This window comes from Capsicum annuum, chromosome 10 (genome assembly GCF_002878395.1).
Source record: "Capsicum annuum cultivar UCD-10X-F1 chromosome 10, UCD10Xv1.1, whole genome shotgun sequence".
Classification (NCBI taxonomy): domain Eukaryota; kingdom Viridiplantae; phylum Streptophyta; class Magnoliopsida; order Solanales; family Solanaceae; genus Capsicum; species Capsicum annuum.
In genome coordinates, this window is record NC_061120.1 from 198,428,508 (window position 1) to 198,455,913 (window position 27,406).

General features: G+C 34.3%; 1 protein-coding gene across 1 annotated transcript; it reads right to left on the reverse strand.

Annotated features, from left to right (window-relative positions):
• Positions 1 to 18,008: 18,008 nt before the first annotated feature.
• Positions 18,009 to 24,267, reverse strand: LOC107843523 (protein REVEILLE 8; the record flags this gene model as incomplete). The annotated part of the gene is given in 9 exon segments (XM_016687833.2): positions 18,009 to 18,529; positions 18,611 to 18,732; positions 20,167 to 20,226; positions 21,078 to 21,187; positions 21,793 to 21,918; positions 22,026 to 22,181; positions 22,279 to 22,402; positions 23,024 to 23,081; positions 24,140 to 24,267. Coding segments are annotated over 8 exon segments (864 nt in total), but the record flags the coding sequence as incomplete, so codon positions are not given.
• Positions 24,268 to 27,406: the final 3,139 nt, after the last annotated feature.

Genomic DNA, 27,406 nt, shown 5'->3' on the forward strand with positions numbered 1-27,406 from the left:
AAATTAAAGAAGTGGTGTGGGAAGACTATTAATAAGGTAGGTGACTATTTTGAATGCAAAGGACCAAAATGAAGAATGCAAGGAAGAAGTGTGCAATAACGTACTACCAATTTTAACTAAGTGACGATGGCATCATTCCACAACCCCCTTATGTTAGGGGGTGTGAGGCATTATTTGCAGATGATTTATTCCACAAGATTGAAAATATTTGTTTAGTGCAACATATTCTCCACCTCTATCAGTGTAAATCAATTTTATCTTAACTTTAAAGTTATTTTCTTTAAGCTTTTGAAATGGTAGAAAGATAGCATACACGCCTGGTTTAGCCTTTAAAGGAAAGAACCAGCTATATTTTGTAATCATCACAAAGATAATATAATAATAGAATCCATCAATTGATTGCATAGGGACAGGTCTACTGCTTGTTAGAGAAGAAATGCCAAAGGATTGACGATGACTTTTATTACATTGGAAAAAATTACAAAAAGATACTTTATTAGAAGATGTTGGTAATTGAAACTTGGACAAAATTAAATTAAAGATCATAGCATTGGGATAACTAAGACGTTGATGCCAGGACTCTGATAAAAGCTGAATGTTGAAGGAGACAGGGTTATTCAAAATGACAGAGGACAGAAGCTTGTACATGAATTAATCAAGTGGGCCTTTGAATAAAATCTCTCCTGTGAATTGATCCTTCACAAGAAAATGTCAGAGAAGAACTCAATTAACACTTGGTTAGAATTACAAAACTTTGATACATATATGTGATTGGTTTTAACGGAGGGAACAAACAACATTAGAAAGATGAAATTTTTTGGTAGGGAGAAAAATAGTACCAGAACCAACATGCGAGATGGAAAAACTTGAGCCATCAGTTTGGTGTAGCTCATCACTAACATCATATAGTGAATGAAGAAAAAGGTTGCCTAAGTTATTAGTGATATGATGGAAGATGCACCAGTGTCTAAAAACCACTGCTGATCGGATCCTAAATTAGCATAAGAGTAGTGTGCTTGAGGATTCTATGAAAATAATTCTCTAAAATAGTCACGTGCTCGATAACATCGTTTTACATGATGCCTCAATTTGTCAAAATTTGACATTGAACATTGGCTTGAGATCCCATACCTCGAGACTACTATTTTGGTGTAGAATTTTGAGGCTTATATGATGAGGAGTTCGCTTGAAAACCAACATTATTATTTTCATATTGAAAATACTGGTTCTTTCCTAAATTACCTTATTTTTGCTGATGCAAAGATTTTGTATTTGTATCCTTACGGACATGATTTGTTATGATAGAAATGGGGTCAAAGGTGGGATCTATTTGTTTCAAATACAATTCATAAACCAATAACTTGTCTTAAAGTCCATCAAATGATATGATGGTATCTCTAGCATGAATATCTCCAACAATATCTCAAAATTTAGAGCCAACACCACTAAGAACGGGAACCACAAGATATACATTAGTAACAGGTCTTTTGCACAAGGAGAGTTCCTCGGCAATTGATTTGACAAGATGAATATAGCAACTAGATGTGAATCACTCTTTGCTCTAGAGAGATTGTCATGCAAGTATAAAATCCGTGCATCTGAGTTGTTTGCAAATGTCATTTGTAACTTGGTCCATGCCTCCATTGAGGTTTTAACATCTGCGATGGTATTCATAAACAAAAAAGATATAGAAGCATTTATGGCTATCAAAATTAACTGATCTTAACAAACCCAAAATTCATAATCAGGATTAGAGACCTACTAACCATATTTATTAGTGGTGGTTGGAGGTGACTCGTTGGCACCAGTGACATAACCCATAAGATTATGACCACGAAGTAAAGGGATAATTTGTGCTCTCCAAGTGGGATAGTTTTGAAAATTGAGTTCAATGAAAGTGGAGATTCATTGATGAAAATCAAGATTTTTCCAGAAAAGTGAGCAAACTTATTTGTGCTAGAGGATGCGATGAGAAAAAAAATCAGCGGTTATTCAGAAGCAAGTTGGATTAGGCCCGCACGCGAGGGGGTGTGTTGAGAATATAATCAATAAAGAAAGAGGTGATGTGACACCTCTCAATGCCGTCCATTCTCATTCTTCTTTTTTAATATTTTTCTTATTTTATGCTTCAAAAAACAACACTAAAGAAGAAGATAATAGAAAGAATAATATCTTGATGTATTTAATTTTATCTACAATTATGACATTCAATATAGCAATAATCATAAATCATAGAGTGAGAAATAAGTGGATGATTAACAAAGTAAATGAGAGGAGAGCAAGAGATCCATAGGAGATCAAGTATCATATTTTATTGGAGTAGCTATATAAAGAGATCATACATCGTTGTGTTGGCTTCTTAGTAGGTTATGAAATCAGTAAAATTTATGTATTTTTTTTATGTTTCTATCAAAATTGATTTAAAGTGATGTTATTTTTTTCTACATGCAGGATAAAATAATTCGAGGAAATTAAAAAGATGAAAAGGATGGCTTCGAAGTATATGAAAGTAGCTTATGACATGTCTCATTATGAATATTTTTCAACATGGCTTATGAAAGTAACAAAACAATTCAAGATTTTAGTCTTATGTCTCATTATAAATTGATTCAAAAGTTGTTGACAAGACTCCAAGCATTTTGATTTGAAAAAGGTAAGATATATATCCATGAAGTTTTCATTTTATTATATGCTGATTCTTGATCAATTTGACTAAACGTATAAAACTATTTGTGATTTTTTCAACCTCCACTTATATGTTTGATAAGCATGGAATGAAAAATGGAGAATCACATCCTAAAATTCTTGAATACTTATAAAGTGCATATTATATTAAATAACTATTATTTCTAACATTAGTGTCATTTATTACATACCAGAAACAACTATGTAATCACAATTAATATAAACTAAATAAATAAAAAAAATTGTGAATCAATTATTCAACATTGCTTTCCGAAAAAGAAAACTTGTTGTTGAAAAATAATTGTTATAGATTATGAGATTTGCACTTTTAATTTTCTTAAAAAGAGAGGTTGATAGTCTAATCTCTACCATATTTTTTATTTGATGGTCTTTTCAAATTATAGGAGATAATGGTGTAGATTTTGGGATGATAAAAGGATTCATTAATTAAAAAGAATTGATTATTTGAAATTTTTGATAGAAAAATAGAAGGAAAAAAGGGAAATTAAATCGGATATTTAAAAAAATAAAAGCTCTATCTTCTATAATAAGTAATGCATACGAAAGTTAGTGTAAAGGTGATATTTACTTCACTTCAGAGATACATGCAAAAATTATTAAAATTTTGATCCAAACATTTAAATTTTAAGCTGAAAATGATAGATCATGTATAATGAAGGATAGAGGGCTTATTAGATTCAATGTGATTTTTAATTTAAATATCAAATTCATTTTGCCTTTATATTGATGTTGAGCCAAATCAAAAGATATTTATATTGTGTTTCTCTCTTTAATGTAGTAATTATTTAATTATTAAATCACTATTAATATTGATTCTTGAAACGTTTAATTATATTTAGACTTCTAACAATAAATGTCACGTGCATTAATAACTAAAATTGTTTAATTTAAATGTTTTTAATTACATCTTTATCTCTTTATTAATTTCTTCTCTAAAAAATCCGAATAACTATCGAAAGTTAATATTTACTAATAAAAGTTATTTTCTAAAGTACTACTACTTCACATGATAAAGTGGAGACTAAAAATGGTCTTTTTCAAATCAAGGGACTAATTACATGTGATTAAAATAATTTTGATGTGCTACGAAGCAGTGGACAGTAAAAATTTAAGCTAATTTTTTTTTAAAATTTGATCGAGTATTATTTGGATGACACAAAAATTTTTTTGCTCTATTTGTTAATAGGTCGTTAAATATAATCTCACTAAGTAGGTTGAAATGTGTATTAGTTAGTCTCATAGAAAATAAGATAACCTCTCTCTTATGTCAACATTGATATTTATCTTTATTTCTATTGATTTTAACTCATTTTGCTTGTAACAATATATTCATGGATCTTTTATTAATAAATAAGAAATAGTCAATTACAAGTGGAGAAGATAATTAATAATTTACCACCAAAGGATGTGGTGCAGTGGATGGGTCTGCTCCAAAAAATTCTTGGTAGGGAGCGCTGACCCCCGAATGGGCCCCTATCCTACGCAAATTTAGATTAGTCGGACTCCAATGCTGGTACCGAACACCAGATGGGAAACCAAAAAAAGATAATTAATAATTTCATAATTGATTTTGTTATTTCCTTATCATCTTTAGATATATAAAATTGTCACCTGAATAATTCATACACATGTTTGATAGAATATCTTGATCATTTTAAAAAACAATAAAAGATCTTGAAGTTCAACAATCTTCACATTTGAGGTAGTATACGGACTGCATATAATTTTTTTCAGATCCACTTTATGAAAATATATTGAGTATGTTGTTGTTGTTGTAAGATTCACAAACAATCTCTATCAAGGATGCTAAAGAATTTAGTAACAAGGATTTAGGGACTTATGTATAAGAAGCGAAAAATGTGGAGGGTGCATTCTTGACTTTGTGTCCACACATCTTCATCATCATATGTAGTATTTAATTTTTAAATACCAAAAAATTCTCAGGTTTCTTCACAAATAGTGTTCCTATTGTTTATGTTACTTATTTAATTAGTAAAATAAATTTTCATTAGAAAATTTGTAACAAAAATTATGTAGTCGTTTTTCTTATATCATATTTTATGATCGCGTGAACAAATTCACTAGCTAAATAATAAAAGTGTGTTCTTATCTAAAAGCTTAAACTGTTAGAAAGGGCATACTTTTATTAATGAATTATACTCTCAACCCTCACATGCGGGCCTGATTTTTCTTTTTTAATGAGCAAGCACGTGAAAATTCTTTTTAATAAGGGGTGATGGTGAGATTCGATATCAGCACCTCTGCTTACTTTGATACCATAAAGAGTTTTAGAAGAGAATAATTCTGAAAATTGTATTTGGATAATTCAGATTACATGAATTTATAGATACAATATAAAAGTAGTTACAAAGGACAAGAAGTCTAAACTAGATTGAGTTATCAAAGAGGTTTTTGTGATAAGGTTGAGTTATCCTTTTGATTTTGAATCTGATTGGATAGAATTATTCTTAACATCCAGTTAGAGAGGAATGTTGGGCTCAGCCAATATGGTAGGATCAAGAATTTGAGTAGTGCAGAATTTAGCCAAAAATGGTAAAATGACAATAAAAAGACGATAATGATAATAATACCAAGTTGAGAAAATAAAGATGGCACAGATTGAACGTGATTCGATCAACGTGACTTACATCCACAAACCAAAAGGAGAAGCGAGTTTACTATAAAAATCAAATACACAAAAGAGAGTTTACAAAATTAGAGACGAAACTCTGATGATTCCAAAATGTTAGGTGAAATAAACATGTGGACCGAAATAAACATTTTTAGCAGCATGGGCCAACTTAGAATAGAAGGTTCCTTTATTTTTAGCTTAGAAGAGAAGCTTCTTCTTTTATTTTTAGTCTTTTTTAGTTTCATTATTTAGCTTAGAAGATAAATTCTTTAGTTTTTATAAATAAATATGATTGGCAAGAAATAGACAGAGTGAGAAAATTTTCATACACTATGTCATTTTTTACATGGTATCAAAGCCAGGCCCATTCTAAATCTTTGTTCACTGATGTTGGGCCCCCATATTATGTTGTCCACGCTCCAGTTAATGAGGTTTGGGCGTGTGGGGAAGTGTTAAGTATCCCATATTAAAAAATCTTTGTTCACCGATGTTGGGATCCCATATTATACTGTCAACGCTACAGTTAACGAGGTATAGGCGTGCGGGGGAGTGTTAAGTATCCCACACCGAAAAATAAATGGGTAATTGGTCTCCTTATATGGACTTAGACAATCCTTCCTTTATGAGCTAGCTTTTGGGGTGTGAGTTAGGCTCAAGACTAATTTTAAGATGGTATCAACTACTTATAATAATTATAAGTATTTCTTGAATATAGTGGATCATTATAGTAGAGGTACTTAGACATATTTGTTAACCACCAAAGGCAATGCATTCTCAGTTATTCAATATTTCCTACATATGATTGAGAGACAATTTGGCAAGAAAGTGAAAATTATTAGATCTGATAATGCCATGGAATTAGGAAAAAGTCTTGTTGCTTCCAATTTTTTTAGTTCTCAGGGAATTATACACCAAACTTCATGTGTTGCAACCCCACAATAAAATGAAGTTGCTGAAACAAAACATAGACACTTGCTTGAAACTATAAGAGCTCTAATGTTTCAATCTAAGGTTCTTATGATTTATTGGGGTGAGTGTATCCTTACTGCTACCTACTTGATCAACAGATTACCTTCTAAGGTTCTTCAAGGTAAAACACTCCATGAAGTTTTATTTGGAAAACCACCATCTTATCAGTTATTAAAATATTTTGGTTGTTTGGGCTTTGCAAACACCTTGTCACATGGGAGAGGAAAATTTGATCCTAGAGCCACTCGGTGTGTATTATTAGGGTATCCTATTGATCAAAAGTGATACAAACTCCTTGACTTATCTTCTAAGAAACTCTTTGTGTCCAGAGATGTCCATTTCTTTGAAAATGTTTTTTTTTGGCTGAAGATTTTTCTTATATTCCCTCTTCTGATTTTCCTATTCCTCCAGGGGAAGATCATTTCTTCATCCTCTCTCCTTATATTGATTCAACTTCACCACCTTATAATTCTCAAGACCCATCCAGTTCTCCTATTAATTCATCATCTGATTCATCCACACCAACATCTTCTGAATGTACTAATTTACAACCCTCACCACCTCCTAGGAGATCTCAGAGAACAAATATTGGGAATTTACCTTCTCACTTAAGAGTATATTTGCAACACTGTTTATCTGAGTGATGTTACTGACTCTTATTTTATTGTGCCTGCTACCCCTATTTGTTTGTCTATTTCTGCCTTATCAACTCCCAATCAAGTTGTTCTCAATTTTATTCTCTTTATTACTGAACCTAGAAGTTATTCACAAGCTTGTACCCATCCTGGTTGGGTACAAGCAATGAAGGATGAGATTGATATCCTATTACTTAATCAAACCTGGGAAGTTGTTCATTTACCCCAAGGTAGAAAGGCATTACCTTGCAAATGGGTGTATAAAGTTAAACAACATGCAGATGGTACTGATGAGAGATTAAATACTAGATTGGTGATTCGAGGTGATATTAAAAATGAAGGAGTTGATTTCAATGAAACCTTCTCCCAAGTGGTCAAAATGACTACTATTAGATGCCTTTTAGCAATTGCAGCCAAGAAAAGCTGGAACATTTCCCAATTTGATGTGAATAATGCCTTCTTGCAAGGAAATTTGTAAGAAGAGGTCTATATGAAGTTTCCAACTGGTCTAGATCCACCTCAACCTAACATGGTTTGTCAACTCAAGAAGTTTCTCTATGGGTTGAAGCAAGCTTCCAGGCAATGGTATGCCCAGCTTGCAGGGGCTTTAAATTTCAAAGGTTATACAACTTTACTTAATGACTACTCCTTATTATTTACACACTTAGGGGATTCCATTTTACTTATTGCAGTATACGTTGATGATATCTTAATTATAGGAGATGCTACTGATGAAATAAAAGAACTCAAGGCTTTCCTTCAAACTGAGTTCAAGATTAAAAATCTCGGTCCTTTGCATTATTTTTTAGGAATGAAAGTTTCAGGAGAGGAACAAGGAATTATTCTGAGCCAATGAAAGTATACCTTATACTTGCTTAATGAGTTTGATGTTTCCCAGCTTCCTTGAAATACCCCGCAAAATCTTCTTCTAGTCTGAGCCTTAGAGCGTATTTGGTAAAGCAAAAATTTGAGTCAAAATGTTTCAGAAATATCCTCCCAAGTATGAAATACTTTGAATCATGTGGGAATCTATTTGAGCATGAATTAAGATCATAGAGGTTCCCTAACTCATGAACGAGTTGAAAACTTTCTTATCGTTCAAGTTTTAGTGACCGTCAAAATTTGGGTCAACTTAAATCGACCATAACTCTTTGTATATAAATAAATGGGTGTATTTCTATATATTAAATTAAATATCTTTGAATTATCTTTCCAATGATACCAATTTCTCCTAAATCCGATATCGGAGCAAGGAGTTATGCCCATTTTACTCCATCATGTCAAGCTGGAAAACGGTGATGACGTTTCTGATGGGTTATCACGTTTCTGACAACCTTTTTGAAGACTTTGTCACATTTTGACAACATTTCTGACAATGTCGTCAGCCCTGGGCATAAAATCAAGAATTTAGTCCCCTTTTGTGACGACCATTCGTGACGGCCTATCACGGACCTGACGGCCTGTCATGGATGGCGTCAAGTATATTTTTTCAGAAATTCAAGGGTATTTTTGCAAGGGTATTTTGTTCATTTCCCACCTTTTTTGAGCCTCTATAAATATGAGGAACCCTCATTCAAATCCTAATTCCATCATTTTCTTTTCCAATTCTCTCAAGAATATCTAGGGTTTCATTCAAGAACCCTATCTTCCAAAATTCATCCATAAATTCTTCAAGGTTTCTTCAAGAATCAAATTCCTCATAGTGTGGGCTTCAATAATTTATTTATTTCAAGTATGGATAAAGTTTCAAGCACTATAGTTCATCCAATTTCAAAGGTTAAGGTATGTAGATGTTGATTCTTGGGTCCCTTTCATCCAAGAAGCTCAAGAACCCTTTTTAAAACTAAAAGATTTTTATGTTTATGAGTTGTAAATGATTTGTATGAGTTGAAATGGATGTTTAATGTGTTTTTGAGTTTTGATTTATGTTTTCCTACAAAATTTATGAGCTTTGACCCTAGTATGTGGAATTCATGTGATGTTTGTGATAGACCCTCTTGAAGTTGTTTTTTCATGTGATGTGTTCATGACTTTTGGGTGTAGAAATGGTTGAATAAGTGAAGAATGTTCCCCATACGTTTGATAAAGAACTTAGGTGAATCATAAGGGCCACTATAGTATGTTGAATAGAAAACACCGAATTGTGAGCTAGTCCATGCATGCCTTAGTGAGTGAAACATGCCAAGATAGCATGAAATCTCCAAGTAGGTGTAAAATCGGTCGTGTCTAATGATTGTTGAAATACCCTAGTGAACAAGTTGAGATATGATGGTTGTAAATTTCCCGATTTTGTGCTCTTTGATATATGCTAAGCTTTTAATACATGTCAAGTGGTTAGCAAGTAAATAGTGACGTGTTAGTATGAAGCTTCCCCCAAATCAAGGGATATCCAAATACATGACAAGACCGATATAGGTATGAAGTACTTGATGTAAGATCTCGTTGAATGGGGTATAATTTAATAGCATATCTTCCCTAGGCTAGTATATGATGGTGAACCGATGTTGATGATCCTTAAAGGTTTAGAGTGACCCTTTTGCGGTTGTGATGATGAATAGAGGTCTATGTTTCCTAAATGCTTAATGCGATGTCCTAAGGATCTTGAGAGGGAAAGTATGTTATGATGCTCAACTACTTGAAGTGAGCGTTAACGATTGTGATGATTCATGAATGATTGTACATGATGAATGAATGCTTGTAATGATGAATGAATGATTGTAGTGATGAATAGATGACCATGATAATGCATGAATGATTTGTGATGAAGAATGATTATGTCTTACTTTTATGTTATCGAGTCCTGGGGGTATTTATACCCAAAAATAAAGCTATTGTCTAGAGCCCGTGTCAGTTTCTCGATAATTCCAATCGAGCCATGATTCTCAGAACTCAGTGAACTATAGAACTCTGTATCCTCAGACAAGTGCGAAGCTTAATAAAGCTTAGTAATCTCAGTTATCTCTGTAATCTCTATATCACTAGTAATCTAGCCTCAGACCTGTAATCAGCTCAGTTCTAATAGTATTCAAGTGATTCAATCCTAATCTCAAAAGCGATTCAAGTAATCTATTCAAGCTCTGTATCATCAGTAAGATACCATGACTCGATATCTTTTTCGTCAGATACGAAACCAAGTGATCTCAGTGTAACTCAGTCAGACGTTTTGAGTAATATGATCAGTGTCAAATTTAGTTCAACCAGTGTTCAGTTGAGAATTCCGTTCTGAGTCTTTCAGTTGGGAGTAGAAACTAGCACCGAGCGAGCTCAAGGATGGGAAATCACCTACTAGTAGAGGGTGTGATTCTTAGAAGCAATCCTTGTACTCCAGAAATACGTAGCCAGCTTAGGTTAAGACATCACACCTGTTAGTTGAGGGTGGATAAGAGACATCATACCTGCTAGATAAGGGTAGATGAGGTAGCTTGACCTGCTAGATAAGGGCTCTACGGTTTTCATTTGAGGACCTGCTAAATGAGGGTCACATAGAGTTGTCTTTACCAGTGGCGCGGTAATGACACCCTTCCAACTGGGGCACAGGTTGGACCCCACCTATGGTCGGTCGGGGCATGTCAGTTAAATGACTACTTCTCATAGTTTCAGTTTCATATTCAGTCTCAATTTCAGAATCAGTCTTCAGAAATCATAACTGTCAGATACAGTCATCTATCATTGTGAGGAACTCAGATAGTTCCATTGATTTATGGGCCATCCCATCAGATAGACTTGGTCTCACATACAGTTATTTGATATTTATTCAGAGATATGCTGTCAGAAAGCCTTGATCATAGTATCAAATTTCTATTGAGTATTCTTGTTGTCATATTCAGATATAATCATATTTCTTATCATTGACAAAGCTTCTGAAATCATCTGTTAAAAAGGTTGATCTCTAATCTTGTCAGTTGAAAGGAGTAAGTCCAAGAATTCAGTCATTAATGTAAGCACATCCAGATCCTCAGTTATCTGTATCAGATGAGTCAGTGATTCAGTATCTCAATGTCAATAGTGAGTTCAGTCTACAGTAAAGTGGTATCTGAGTTTCAGTATCTAGAGTTACGATAATTATGTTCATGTTCTGTGCATTCATGTATGTGTTCTCATGCGGCATTTTCATGATTATTCAGTTTAGATATTATGCATGCATGGACCCTTGCATTAGCCTACCCCGTCTACATACTCGGTACATTTTTGTACTAACGCATTTGCGCTATGGTGTTTTATTTGACACCATAGGTTCAGAGGCACAGGATCCAATTTATCCTCAGTAGTTTGGTCCCAGTCAGCAGCAGTAGCAGTGAGTCCTCTTCTTTCGAGGACGATTCTTAGTTTACTACTATTATTTCAGACTTAGTTTATTTTCTGTTGATGAATTTAGTTGGGGACATGTCCCATCAACTCCACAGTTCAAATAGTTAGAGGCTTTTCAGACGGATGTATTAGTATTCAGTTTTCAGTTTTGAGTATATATAGACGTGTTGAACCTTATGGCAAGTTTCCATATTTTTTTAGATATTATGTAATGTACAGGTACAGATATCAAAAAAGGATTAGCTTGTAGTCCTTCGGGTCCATAATCACCGTGTGACGTCTCGGGATGGGATCTCGAGGCGTTACATTCCTCTCTGATGGATCCTACAGTGAAATTTTCTGCAAACTCAACCAATCTCATGTCAAATCCCAGACTTTATAGACATCTCATTGGAAAGATCAATTATTTAATTCATACGAGACCAGATCTATGCTTTGTTGTATTGACCCTTAGTCAGTATATGCAGCAGCCTAGTCTTGACCATTACAAAGCAGGCTTGAGAATGATCAGTTACTTGAGAACTTACTCAAATCAGGGGATATTCCTTAATTCTTCTTCATCCTTTTCTCTTCATGCCTACTGCGATGCCGACCGGGCTTCTTTTCGGACTACACACCGATCGATTAGTGGGTTTTTCATCAGCTTGGATGGTTTACCAATTTCTTGGAAATCAAAGAAGCAATCCTCTGTTTCTTTTTCATCCGCAGAATAAGAATATCGCTAAATGTGATGATTGGTTTCTGAATTGACTTGGTTAACGAGATTACTCACCGATCTAATAATCCCTCCACCAATTCCTGTTCCAATTTACTCTGACAGTCAAGCAGCCTTATATATAGCTTGAAATCTAGTTTTCCATGAGCGAACGTGGTACAAGAATGACCAAGGAAGACATAAAAATCACATATCAAAACAGTCCACCAGTCAAGAAATCGTGGACCTTTTTTATGACCACACTCGGATTCAAGAACAACGACAAGAACACAAGAGAATAAGGTATTTAACACCTATTGGCAGACAACAATCCCAAACTATATTAACAATAATAGGATGAAGAACAACAACATTATAACAACAAGAACAATACGGGTTACAATATAAGACACTACCAATGGTTACAACAAAATAAAAATAGAAAGATAGACAAATGGATGGTATAATCCTAAGAACCTAAAAGGTTATTCCACTCTTGAACCCTTAACATTACACACAATTATCACCTATCTCTTACAATTGACACAAGAAAGGCATCCACCGCCCAAGCACCAACGTATCAAGAAAAATGCAACACACAAATGATTCCATACTTGTGCAATGCCCTAGTTTCGATTAGACTCTCTCTAACTCTAAGAGAAGTGTTCTTTCAATAATAATAATCAACTAAATAACTAGAAAACCTATAATGTTCTACTTATATTACATTACAAAATAAGAGACAAAAAACTAAAGGGCCCTTTCATTAATGGTATCCAAACCGTTCATTGAGTGCACTTTAGGGGCGAGTTTGGGCCTTCTTCACACGTGGGCTTGTGCAGCCTTTTAGGTGATAGTTAAAAATTCTCAAAAAGTGTCTAAGATCATGATCGTACTTGTATCATCCTATCCATCTTGAGATGAATTTGCCCTTAAATTCACGACCTCGCCTCTTTTACAATGGCAATTCGCAATCTCCTTCACACGGCCACACATCTTCTACATCTTCCTCGCCTTGCATTTTAACCTTTTCTTGCTATCCATATTGAGGATTTCCAACAACCTTAGCCTATTCAATTACTACTTCTTCCCCAAGATAGTACAATTTTCTCTCTCTTAGGATCACGTTCCTCCGGTTTGGGTACTCACTAGCCTTGTGCCCCCACCCTTAGGATTTGAAGCATTTAAATCCCTTGGAATTGGAAGTGAAAATTGGTTTACCTTCATACCTAGTGGACTATTTTGAGGCAGCCTTGGTGCTCTTGGTTTGGACAACCATAATGAGCTCTCTTTAAGCTTCCTTTCAACCTTCAATGCTGGAAGATGCCATCAATGGTGTCGAACTTATGAAGTGTCATGCGAGTGGAGATGTTCTTGTTCAACCCGACTTTGAAGCACACGATGTCATGACTCACTTGTTCTCCCCGGTGATCTAGTTTCAACTTGGAATTCGTCGTAGTAAGCCATGACACTCTTGCTCCCTTGCCTTAAATTGTACAATTTGGCAAGGAGCTCATATCTATGTCTCAGGTAAGTATCTTTACCGCATAAGGTTCTTCAACCGAAACCAAGGAGGAGATTGTCCCCCAATCATCTCATTCTCAAACCGTTTAACATACTCCCACCATGTATTAGCATACCATTCGAAGTGAGCTATAGCTTAGCAACTTTTCTTTTCTTTAGTAAGATCATTAAGTTTGAAGATCTTATCACAAGACGACTCCCATGCAAGGTATTTCAGGACCACTCTCACCTTTGAAAACGGGAAGGCTCACTTTGATGGAATTGAGACCTACATCTCGGTTTGGATGGCCATTTCTCACCTCTCGGCCTAACTCCCCATGTTTACCCCTCATTTTTTCCCTCAAGTAAACATCATTATACAGCCTATAATCATCATATTATCCTCCCCTACCATAGCTCTCAACATGGATGGGTCTATTTGGGTTAAGTGGAGCTTGTAGTGACGGGATTGTATTTGGATAATGAGGTCTTTGGCCAAGTGGAGTTTGGATGAGAGGGTTCGGGTTTGGTGGTGATATTTGGGCTCCAAGTCCTTCTTATTGGACTTGGTGAAGTGGAAGATGGTTTGGTTTATCTTATTCTCCGCTTCGGGAGTAAAGATTAGTTGGATTTGTGGCAATTGGTGGATATAACATTTGGTGCAAGGTCTCGGGAGTATTAGTTGGGGAATTGTTTTGAGGGGTGGAAGGTCGACTCATTTGTTTTTCCACACGTTCTAATCTCCCACTCATTAATGCCACATTTGTATCTAATTTCTCAAGGCCCACATTCAACCTAACCACATCTCGGGACATAGTTTTAAGGAGAGCCAAAATGAGATTGATGGCATTATTTTCCATTGTTTGAGCATTTGAAGCCTCGGGTTCCATTGTGGTTGTACCGAAAATAATCCTTCAAGTTATGGTCCAACAAGACACCCAATCAGTCCACAACGTCACACATAATAATACAATACAAATCCTACAAAATAAAACACATGTTAGTTCAAAACAACCTCTCACAATGAGATCCCACCTTCAAGTTTCTTCAAACTCAAGCTCAACAATGGTGGATGGCTCAAATAACCTCCAATTTAGCTCACATTCTAACCCTACACTCCTATAGTGTTAGAGAACACAAATCTAATACTAAAAACATAAGAAAAATATAAAATTAAAAACTTAAAATTTGACCTAGGATCAAAAATGGGTTTAGTATCTTTTTAGGGGATTTTCGATTTTGACACTTCTTTTATATTGGGATTTTCAATTTCTAGACTCTAATGGTGTTAGGGAACAAGGATCTAACACTAGAAACACACAAAACACACAAAAATTAAGTTTTTTGAAAGACCCTAAAAACGTGAACAGTAACTTTTTTTCTTTTTTCTTCTTTTTCATTTTTTTTTATTTTTAAGATCACAATCTAAAGATTGATTTTGTTGGAACAAAATTAAACTTTGCTTTGATACCAAATGATACAAGAATAACCAAGGAAGACACAAAAATCACGCATCAAAATAGTTCACTAGTCAAGAAACCGTGGATCTCTTTGCTGACCACACTCAGATTCAAGAACAACAACAAGAACACAAGAGAATAAGGTGTTTAACACCTATCGGCAACCAACAATCCCAAACTATATTAACAATAATAGGATGAAAAACAACAACATTATAACAACAAGAACAATATGGGTTACAATACAAGACACTACCAATGGTTACAACAAAATAAAGATAGAAAGATAGACAAATGGATGGTATAATCCTAAGAACCCAAGAGCTTATTTCACTCTTGAACCCTTAACACTACACACAATTATCACCTATCTCTTACAATTGACACAAGAGAGGCGTCCACCACCCAGCACCAACTTATCAAGAAAAATGCAACACACAAATGATTTCACACTTGTGCAATGCCCTAGTTTCGGTTGAACTCTCTCTCACTCTAAGAGAAGTGTTCTTTCAATAATAATAATCAACTAAAGAACTAGAAACTCTATAATGTTCTAGTTATATTACATTACAAAATAAGAGACCAAAGACTAAAGGACCCTTTCATTAATAGGCTCCAAACCGCTTATTGAGTGCACTTTAAGGGCGAGTTTGGGCCTTCTTCACACTTGGGATTGTGTACCCTTTTAGGTGATCTTCAAAAATACTCAAAATGTGTCCAACGCCATGATCGTACTCGTATCAGAATGAAGCATGTCGAGCTTGACTGCCACTTTGTTCGTCAACAATATCTCTCAGGCTTGATATCCCTCTCTTTTGTTCCATCTAAGGATCAACTCGCTGACATCTTCACCAAATCTCTTACTGGACCTTGTCACCATCAGAATTTGTGCAAGTTGGGTTTCCACTTCTGTCTCCTCCAACTTGAGGGGGGATGTTAGACGAAATAAACATGTGGGCCGAAATAAACATTTTCAGCAGCATGGCCAACTTAGAATAGAAGGTTCCTTTATTTTTAGTACTTTTTTGTTTCATTGTTTAGCTTAAAAGAGAAGATTCTTTAGTTTGCATAAATAAATGTGATTGGCAAGAAATAGACAGAGTGAGAAAATTTCCATACACTGTGTCTTTTTTTTTACACAAAATGATCCCAAGAGAATAACCTCACGATTCACTCGCAAAAGAGGTTCACACGAAGTGTTTTCGAACACTACTCTATCGGATATATACAAAACTAAAAAAAGGCAGCCCGGTGGACTAAATCTACCGCTATGAGCGATGTCCGGGGAAGGGCCCCACCACAAGGGTGTATCATACGTAACTTTACCTTGCATTTCTACCAGAGACTGTTTCCAATGCTTGAACCCATGACCTCCAGATCACATGGAGGCAACTTTACCAGTTACTCCAAGCCTCCCCTTCCGGATATATACAAAACTCTCTATTACAAATTAGAACACTCGATATCAGTTTCTAAGAAAATGGAACAGTTGAAATGAAGAAACAAGACCAATATTTATAAGTTAAGTTCTTGATCCCCAAGTATGATAAAAAGAATAAAAGATTTTATTCTTTGGATCCAAGTTGAAATACCTTGGCTACAAGATTAGCCCTTCGCATATAATTAATTTAGGTCATATTTAACAAATCTCCACCTTGTCCTAAATCTAACTGACGTTGCAATTTTGCTCCACCTCCAAAAAATCCCAATGGGCTTATGTCACAAATTAGTGACGCCAAAATCAGATAAATCTAATGTCAAAAACTGTAGCAACATCTGCAACAGTAGATCCCAACATAGTATATAGAAAACTCCACTTCCAATAGAATCATATGTAGAAGATAAGTCACTATTAGAACACATGATGCAAACAATCTGAATCAACAAGCAGCTCCTTAATAGATTCAAAATTATTCTCAACGAAAGTCTTCCTTAGAGTCATATTAGCTATTGAAACTAACTGATTGAATTCGGTTCTGACACCAAATTGTCAGACTCAGCCAATTCAAAGACCCTCTTACATGGTGTGATATTGTCTACTTTGAGCCAATCCCACAAGGTTTCCCTCAAAAGGCCTTACGCCATTACGAGATCATATACTTTCAGTCTTTTCAGCCACCAGTATGAGACTTTTTTCAGCCACTAAGTATATGTAGTTTTTTAGTCTTTTCAGCCACCAGTATGAGACTTTTTTCAGCCACTAATATGAGAATGTTTTCGCACACCCAACAAATAATAGAAAATGTTTTGATGGGGAGTCACCTGCTTTAGACATTTTGAAGGCTAGGTGTATTGCCAATTTGTTTAGTTGGTCCAACTTGTATCCTGCTGTTAATGCAGAACAACTTCATAACTTTTTTAATCCCTAGTTCTGACTGTGTGTATAGTTAGCCAGAGATTTTCTGTAAACTCAAATACCATGTCTTGTAATTCCTGCATCTTCTTGATGCTGCTATTAATACCACTTACTTTATCAGAAAATTAAAAAAAAAAATTGGGAACATTAACAGTGATGAAGATTGGTAACGTAAAACTTTAGGGAATTACTTTCACTTTCAAAAATATGTATGCAATGTCACACAAAAAAATGTCTCGAGTTTTAGGCTTGGCAAGCCAAACTTGTAGCGAAGATGAAAGTTTGCTTCCACACTTCAAGCATAAATTTTTGCAATTTCTATCACACGTCTGAAGGTGATCTCGAAGTGACTAAACTTCCAAATTAATACACCAAGGCTATCACTTAAATAGTGGTTTGAGAATCGATTATCTGCGCATTTGTCCCCTCGGTTTATGCCGTGTAAATGTTTTTTGCACAACATTTGCAGAATCGAAGAAAATCAATAGAATTGAAGTTGACGAAGTTTTGCTCGAGTACAGAAGACGCACTTAACATGAACTTGGAAGAACTTATTTTGAAAGATGCAAGTTGTGAGTTGAAGTTGAAGACTCGATAATCCTCACTTCATAGTACACCTTGAGATCACTACTGAAATATTTCACTTGAAGTTCAATGGAAACAAAGCAATTACATCCTGCATTACTAATACTAGGAACTGGCGTAAAATCAAGAAAATTCAACATCAATTATTATACATGAAAAATAATACTAAAATTATATATACAATTCATTTTTCGGTGAAAGAGGTTCACAAATACCAATGCTAGCACACAACAAACAAAAAGACTAATAATAGCTAGACTTGAATCTCATAATGCAACAGTTTGGCCATTTATCATATGCACAGCCTCAGTGCGTTGTCCTGAATCCATACTTCAAAAGGCAATAAGGTACAAAGAATATTTTCCTTCTTATTATTCCTACTAAAGCTACAAGTTTTACAAACTCCAAATACTACACTACACAAAATTGAGGGGATATACATTTCAAGGCAGAAAAAGAAAACCAGAGCAGCCAAGGTTTAGGCACACTTCTCACCAAGAGAAGGTCGACTTTAAAAAGAAACATCTTCAGCGACCACTGAGCATCAAGAAGAAAGCAGAGGAAGATGCTCTTATCCGTGCCACGACTCTGAGACTCATTCCAAAGAGATGAAGAATTTTTCCCGCTCTTAAAGCAAAGAGCACAGATATGCACCATTGGAGAGTCCTACCAACAAATATACTGAAAAAGAGAACTAACTCTCTTAGTATGACCACGGAATAACAGAAAATTTTGAAAAATGAGCTAGGTAAAGATACTGACTATAATGATTATAGTTTCTATCATATTGTCTGACATGATAGATCATTGTGGTTACTGACAGCACCACCTGTAGGAAGACCCACAACTTTTGTATTGAGATCATACGTTGACAATACATTTTTCTGCATAAAAAAGGGCAAGATGAAAAAGAGAAACAAGTGAGGAATAACCCCAATAGGAGATTTTTTAGTAGCATGGGTATAATAAATTACTCAAAAGTTATCCATATGCAATACGGTAAGGCATTCTTTTTAAATAGTCACACGTTCTTTCCTTGATACATAAGGGGAGGGGTGAGTCAGGAGGAAAGCTAGGTTATGCAACTTTCTTGGGTTTGAGCCCTCTACCTACAACCTGTAAGCAGTGGCGGAGCCAAAATTTTCACTGAGGAGGTTCAGAAGTAAATATACGGACTAGTCGAAGGAGGTTCAACATGTACTATATATACATAAAAATAATTTTCACCATATAAACATAGTATAATTTTCCGACGAAGGGGGTTCCGCCACTGCTTGTAAGGTAAGCGTGTCATAACGTAAGCTGGCCCTCAACCCCCGAATCCTAGCATTGGATTGTTTTGACACATGATCTAACTAGATTAAGAGCAAGCATTTACAAGTAGCAATCAATATTTTGCGTTTCATTCATCAATAGCATTCCATCCATTTGAACTACCTCCAATAGTCCTTTTAGAACTTGAACAGATATAATAGCTGTTGAACAGCAGACGCAGAATCCAAATCGATTTTTTATGGTAATAAAATAGTTTTCCCCCTCTCAAATCTTAATGGGAGGTGGGCTAATATTTCAATGCTGAAAACTAATGGAATTGTGAAGATTCCAGATTGCTGTAGGATCATGCGAAGGACAAAAGTTCCTACACGGCCAGGGTAGCTGGTGCTTATGCAAATATTTAGTTTTTCCTTATAAGCAAATTGGACACAAGCTGACAGATAACGACAGCAATTTCCTTATAAGACCAACCCTTTTGCCTAAGTTAAGGATGGGAAATGCATATAGGGAATCAACAGCCCAAGACCCAATCAATTTCAAGCGCTTTTTCTAACATACTGGAAAGCTGCAAATTTACAACAATAATAGCATATCTAGTGTAATCCCATAAATGGGATCTGCGGAGGGTAGAGTGTTGTAGACCTTAACCCTGCCTTGGAGGCAAGAAGAGGCTGTTTCCTATACACCCTCGACTCGGAATATAATGTAACAAAGTATGATATATTCAGGTTCGGGAATTTAGACCAGGAGGTAAACTGAGGAATGCAAAATTTTGTCATATGACACACTAGGACGATAGCCGCCTCATAGGATAGGTAATCTGGTTAACATCTACGCAAGACCACATGAGAACACTGGCTGAGATATACTCTGTTCTTGTCCTGCCTTTCAATCATTTATACACAAATGTGATGAATATCTGAAATGAATAAAGATTCTCATCTTCATGTAAAAGCTTGCTTTAAATGAAACAAGAAAAATAAAAAAGTAGGCTACATCGATGAAAACATTCATTCAGGGTATAGTGAAAGGATCACACTCACAATGGGCTCAAAGTCAGGACTAGCCAAGTTCATTGTAAGGTTTCGCATCAACAACAAAACCTGCAAGTCCAGAGAAAACAGATGAGCATAATTCACGAATCCACCAATTAAATTTCTACAAGGCAATATAGAAGAAATTAAAATAGGGAAGGTGAGAGGGGAAAGGAATACATCGACACATTCCTCTAGATGTTGAAACAAATATCTGGCTGAACATAGTTGAGGTAAAAGGTCCCTATCTAGAGTTCATATATATTGTTCACAGATACCAACGTTTCTTCTTCTTCTTTCGGCTTGTTTAGAAAGTGTTACAATAAAAAAATGTAATGCAGCCTAACTAAATTCAGTGATGATCCTACCCTTTGATATCTGTTCCCTCTATTGCTTGATGGCGAGAATTCTGCCCAATTGCAACTTAAGATTTCAGAAAAATGAATTCATGTACAAAACCAGCAACAAACACATTATGGAAATAATTACATCATCTTTACATAGCATAAGCATTGAAATCATCGTATGTTCCTATTCTCAACCCAAAAAAAAGAACGTTGAAATCAACCTGATACTGAGAGCACTTTAAAAGCTGTTTTCTCTTCTTCCAAGTGAGAGTTGATTGCTTAAAAAAGGAAGAGTGCCATTTGAAAATGTTCTAGCACAGATATTATTTCAAATATATGTTCACTAATCTTCCAGCCAGCCAGCTGCGGGAGGTTCATCCAGCAGGTCGAGTGCAAATGGAAGTAATAATCAATCAAAACAACAGCTTGTTCTTTAACTAATTTATTCATGGACTTTAGCAAAAGCACCTCGCATCACATTGATTCTAGGAGTAAATCCTACATAATCTGGATCAATTTACATAAACATGCGAAGAAAATGAAATGTTTAATTTACATAGGTCCAAAACTCACAGTTTCAAAATTAATAGGGTCCATCTCCTTCAGTTTCTGTACATGACCTCTAGTGTCCGGGTCAAAGACACTCCCAATAAAGTTATAAACTTCTGCAAAGTCGGGTATGCCTGTAATGGGAGTACAGGAACACAATTTCATTCAATACAGACAAAACACTTAAAATCAAAATAAGTAAAGACAGCTATCAACATAGACAAGCTAAAATTCCCTCCACGATGAAGAAAAGAAAGAGAGAAACGAAAAGGGAAAACATAACTTGGTATGAGAAAAAATCATAAGCAAGGAAGCTCCAAAACCCCACCCCCATCCTTTTCCTTTCTTAAAAGGGGGTGGAATCAACATAAATGGATGCTATGATTTCAGTATCTGAAAATGATGAAAGCTTATGAAAATTCTAAAATACAATTTGCTTTATCATTTCTCTCTCAAACAAAAAAGAGAAAAAGAATTCGAAGAAAAGCTTCTCAAATAGAAAATTGGAGGAAAGAGAACCAATACCATAAGGTGTACATACCACCATGAATTGATATGTGGTACCAAATAAAGAGGTTGGACAAGTGGATAACTAAGAACGAAAAAGCTATATCTCACACACGCTGAATTGAGAAACCTTATGACATAATAGGCGAAATGTATGGAGACCATATATAATGTTCAACTCAAGCAATGAGTTGCAAGGCTAAGTTCGAAAATATAAGCTAGAGAACCTTACCGTGAGGAACAGAACCTAGTTTGCTCTGCTCTGGTAGTTCAGAATTCGGTGCCGCTCTGTTGGAACTTCTAATGCCACTGATGCTGCTGTTACCAATCAATGTAGCTCCCTTTGATCCAATATCAGCTGAATCAGTAACGTGTACATTGAAATAAGTGCAGAAAAATCCCTCAACAAGAAAGAAGATTTACAATGTATGCAGATAAAGTGACATGTTACCGTCAGTTACGCACCCTGAATTCTTTGAAGATGGTATTCGTCCTGTGATGACATTACTCCGCCTGTTGGAGAGTTTATAAGTACAGAAGTGTCATCCCATGATGGATATCCAGGTGGAAGGGAATTCATTGAAGAAGGGTAACCCATAGATGCTTGCAACGGTACCAATACTACTCAAAAGTAGTTCCAAGAAAAAAGCAAGAAGCTATATGAGAAATTGGAAACTACCAAATTAGGCATAAGACAACTTTGAAAATGCAAACCAACCATTTTTTGGTGCCTTCTGTGGATATGGATGAGCTGCTTTACGCTTGGGCCGAGGTGGTGGCACGTGTGCTATTGAACCATTCTTCTGGACCTTCAAGAAGTATTTTTGGGCATGACTGCGAATCTGCAACCAAGAATATTATGCAAATGTTTCGTATAAAGAGATTTTCCATGTGGACATATGTAATATACTCTTAACACATCATTATGTTATGCAAAGTGCTCTGAACCAAAAGAAAATGAAAGGAATTCATGAAAAGTTCCTACAATCGAACAATGAAAAGAGACTAATAGAAATACTAAAATCGCGCACATAAGCACATGCCCAAATAAATTCCCATTGAATAAGTCAGCTCTAGATTATATACCAGGTATGTGTGAATGCATGTCACACACCAACAATTAACTCCAAAGAGCTTAAAGTTGTAAGGAAAGCTTTACAAATGTACCTGGCAATGTACAATACGCACTAAGTAAATAGAACCATACCCAAACGCCTGACTACTGAAATGATATCCAAAGAGAATTTGTAATTGTCTGTCGTGTACATGATTATGATTGAGTCAATCACATATAATTATTAGTATTAAGTAAGTGGTGAAATACAATATGCTCCACCACAATATAACAAATACATATAACAAAACAGAAGTTGCAAATTCTCTATCATTAACTACAAACACAAAGCAAGAAAAATAAGCCTTTGAAACTTCATCAGAAAAATGAAACAGAAGTGAATTCATACCTGAATTACTGTCTTTGAGCCTACGAAATCCTCAATTTTCTTCCAATCACGGTCGAACCTGAACTAACCAAATGAAGAAGAAACAACAAAGCTTCAGAAAGTGTATTTTTTTTTTCTCTGAACTGCGATTATAAACGATGCAGTTAGCATCAAGATCGTGAAAACATGCAAACAATTTGTAACACAAAGGAGCTAAATCAAAATCAATTTGGAGTCAATGCCAGAACAGATCAACTATAGGGATTTCTACATTTCTTCTCATGTAAAAGAGAAGAAAAAGAGATAAAAAAGTTTTACTTGGCTCACAACACCGAAAAAGGTAGCCCGGTGCACTAAAGCTGATGCTATGCAGGGGATCTTACCCGGACTACAAAGGTCTATACATAGCCTTACCATACATTTCTATAAGAGGTTGCCTCCTGGTCACATGGCAACAACTTTACCGATTACTCCAAGGCTCCCCTTTGCTCACAACACCGGAATAACTCCCAAAAATCTACCTTTAAATGCTTCAATTGAGCACAAACCTATAATTACAAATAGATGCATATCTTACAATAACTATAGGACACTCTCTGTTTCAGTTTGTTTGACTTGATTCAGAGTACGAAAAAATCACACTAACTAATGTTCCATGTGAAGTCGGACATAAAATCTTCAAATTTTAGAGAGTAAGAGTCCAAAACACACTTAGAGTACCGTTTTCTCGAGTTTCATACTTGAACTATGAGGTCAGCTATTTATCAAAACACACCTGAACTATCAATTCTTCTCTTTCCTAGCAGAAGATGGTGATATTTCCAGTAGAAAAAGGGAATAACTAACAATTGATGGTGATAGTTAAGATAGAAAAACTGCACACTTGATAATTCATACATGAAACTCCGGGAAATTGGGATATTTCAGTGTGTTTTTCATATGAACTCGTTAAAATTAAAATTTACATAATTAGAAACTGTATAAAGGTACTATAAGTTACGTATTGATCAAGTATTTTTAAAAAGTATGATCATAAGACAAACAAATCAAAACAGAGTGACTAATTCAAAACCAACAAGCAACTGAATCGACATGAGTTGAGAAAAGAAGAAAAAGAGAAGAAGGAAGGGACATAACAGTTGAAGAGCTTCAAGGAACTTGTCATGTTCTTCTTCAGTCCAGCTTTCTCTTGATTTTGTTATTGTATAAGGTTTCCTAACCTTCTTACCGGATGCGTCGGTGGGAGTTGAACTGTTGTTGGCCATTGATGATGATGAACAAGAATTTGTTGAGCTTGAATTCATAGTGTTTCAAAACCATTCATTTGACTTGTGTGGAGCAAAATATAGACAGTGGGTTGCGTGGGGGGTGGGTATTTTAGGCGGGGTGTGGGGACATGTGTGGGAAAATCAATTAATCGGTTAATCCAGCGATGCTGATTTAATCGGGATGTTGGTGGGGCCCTTGACTTCAAATAAACTTTCCAAATTTAATACTCTTAGGTGCCGTTTGGTTTGCGATTTGGATGTAAATAATCCCAGAATAAAATAATAATCTCAGGATAAAAATTTATTTCACTTATTTGATTGTCAATATCTGGAATAACTTATTTCAGGACTAATAATTAGTCCCGAAATAAGTTATCTATAGATATAGTGGGATTATTATCCCATGTTAAGTTATTTTTGGGATAAAATTAGAATAAGACACAATTGCCTTTCAAATTATTTTTAGATTATATATATATTACTTTTTTTAATAAAATATAAGATATTTTTATAAAATTGTGGACAAGTTACTGAAATATGTTGACATTCGCTTTCTAACTTAATACATGTTAGATTATTAAATAAAAAAATATTTTTATATTTAGCTAAAAATATTTGAAAATTTAATTTTTTAAAAAAATATAATTTAACTCTCCAAATATTAATGATACTAAATAATAAAAATGAGAGTAATTCTTTTTCACGTTTTTTGATGATAAATTTTTTAACAAAAAATGAGATTATCAATATTTTATGAAATTTAGAACAGAATAAGTAATTTAATAAGAAATATTAGAGATTCATACACATTTGAGAAGTATTTTATTTATGAATATATTATACGTTAAATTTATTTGAATAATTATTATGTTTATTTATATATTTTAATTTCTCTAAAAAATAATAAAAATGTCGACTCCATTGTTGAATTATATATTTTAAATTAAATATTTTTCTAATCACTTAAAAATTGATATTTTATATATCAATTAAAATAAATTTTAATATTCCATATTATATTAATGATATGTATTTAAATGAAATGACATAAACAACAAATCATCTTTTATTTTAATAAACTGAAGTTGAAATTTTTTATTCCAAACTAAATAAAATGTAGTAAGATTTTTTTCAAACACACACGGCATAATCATGGGAAGACACACGCAAAAAAATAAAGCTAAATAAGATAAAAGTTTTATTTTAAATACACACGATATAATTATGGAAATACACACACAAAAATTAAGTTAACTAAGATGAAAGTTTTATTTTTAAGAATATATATAAGTTAAATAAGATGGAGGGCATTTTGGTAATCAATTAATTTATTCCTAGAAATTATACCATGAAAATTACTTTGAATACAACAAACCAAATACTCAATAAAAAAATAATCCCAGCATAACTAATCTCAGTATAACTTATCCCATCACAACTTATCACAGCATAACTAATCCCGGTATAATTTGTTTTCAAGCCAAACGACCCCTTAGTTGTCCATTTACCACTAATTCTTTTTTGACATCAAAATTATTAGAAAAATACGTGAATTTCTTTATTTTTTTTTGTGTATTTGATATATAAATAAAAATAATTATCTTATAAATATTTGTATGTATGCTTCACTGAGAATTGACTTATTTTGACTTAGCATGAAGTTAAAGGCTCTGTTTGGTAATGAAAATTACTTTTTTTCAGAGTTGGAGTTGGAGATGAAGATGAAGTTAGATTTGAAGTTATGTTTGGCCATGAATATAAATTAAATTTATTTTTAAAATTTTATGAGAGAAGTACAAGTGAAAACAAGTAAAACTTGTTTTCACTTTTCCAAATAATTTTCAGAGTTAGAAAATTCATGGTCAAACGGTGCGTGTTTTCACTTTTTCCATTAAAGTGAAATAATTTTTCGAAAAAAAAGAAAAAATTTCTATGGCCAAATAACTACTAAGAAATAAAGAAATTTTTGAATTTTATAGTGTTAAATTAAAGTTATGTCAAATATATTAAAATATCATTTAATCATCTGATCTCAAATATACTAGGTGAAAATTAGATTTTTGTAAAAAGAAAAAGAGTTATTTTCTTTCAAGGACTAAAAATAATTAGGTTCTTTTTTTTTTAAATGAAAGAAGTACCTGCAATTGGGATACGGGTGTGATGGGTGCAGATGTAGTATGTTGGAAGACGAAAAATTTGATTTGTGTCATTTGTAAACCTTACTTTCCTAATTTCATTGTATAAGTTATTTTTCTTATTTTTATAAGAAATTATTTTTAAAATAATTTTAATTAATTAAATATAAAAAATTTAAAAATACTCTTTTCAGTACCAAACACATCCTATATTAAGGCGACTTTTGGCTAATAACCGTCGTTTTCTCGACAACGCAGAGGACATGTAAAGCAAGCGATTAATTCAAAAATAAGGGCGAGGAATCGGGAGCTATCAAAGTAAAGTGGGGTCCCACTATTTTTTTGTTAAGAAATAAGATGGGACCCGCACTTGATTACTGTAACTGTACGTATGTATAAATTTTGTCCACAAGTTTTTTAAGGTGGGCTTTATGATGTTTATCCCATATGGGAGGTGTCATTTCCTACTTGCAGATAAAGATTGTGTTTTTAAGTTTTTCTTTCATCCCTGTGATGTGTAATGAGGTTGGCAAGTTTTTAAATAACTGATAAATTTATTGTAACATAATTAGAAGGTCATGAGTTTAAGTTATAAAAATAACTTCTATTAGTAATATAAAATAAGATTGCATAGTAAAATTTTGTGGCTCAATCTTGGTGAGATTCTGTGTAGAAGAAAATTTTAGTACATCAAACTACTTTGCTCGGTGATGAGTCATATCAGTGGGACCTAACATGTGCCTACTAGTTTGTTGTGTGGTGAACAATTTTCCTTTGAATAATACTAGCAAAAAGGCATTTTTAGTGACACTTGTCAAGACATGATCCATTCAATATCAACATGGCCAACATTGTTTTGCTTGCTTGTCCCTTTCTCGCCTGCCAACCACAGCCAAATTTTAGGTACTTCAAAGGTTTTCTCTATTTATTTTTACAAAAAAATGTATGGACGGTGTCACGATATTGCCCAGGATGACTTACGTGAAGCGTATACATTACGC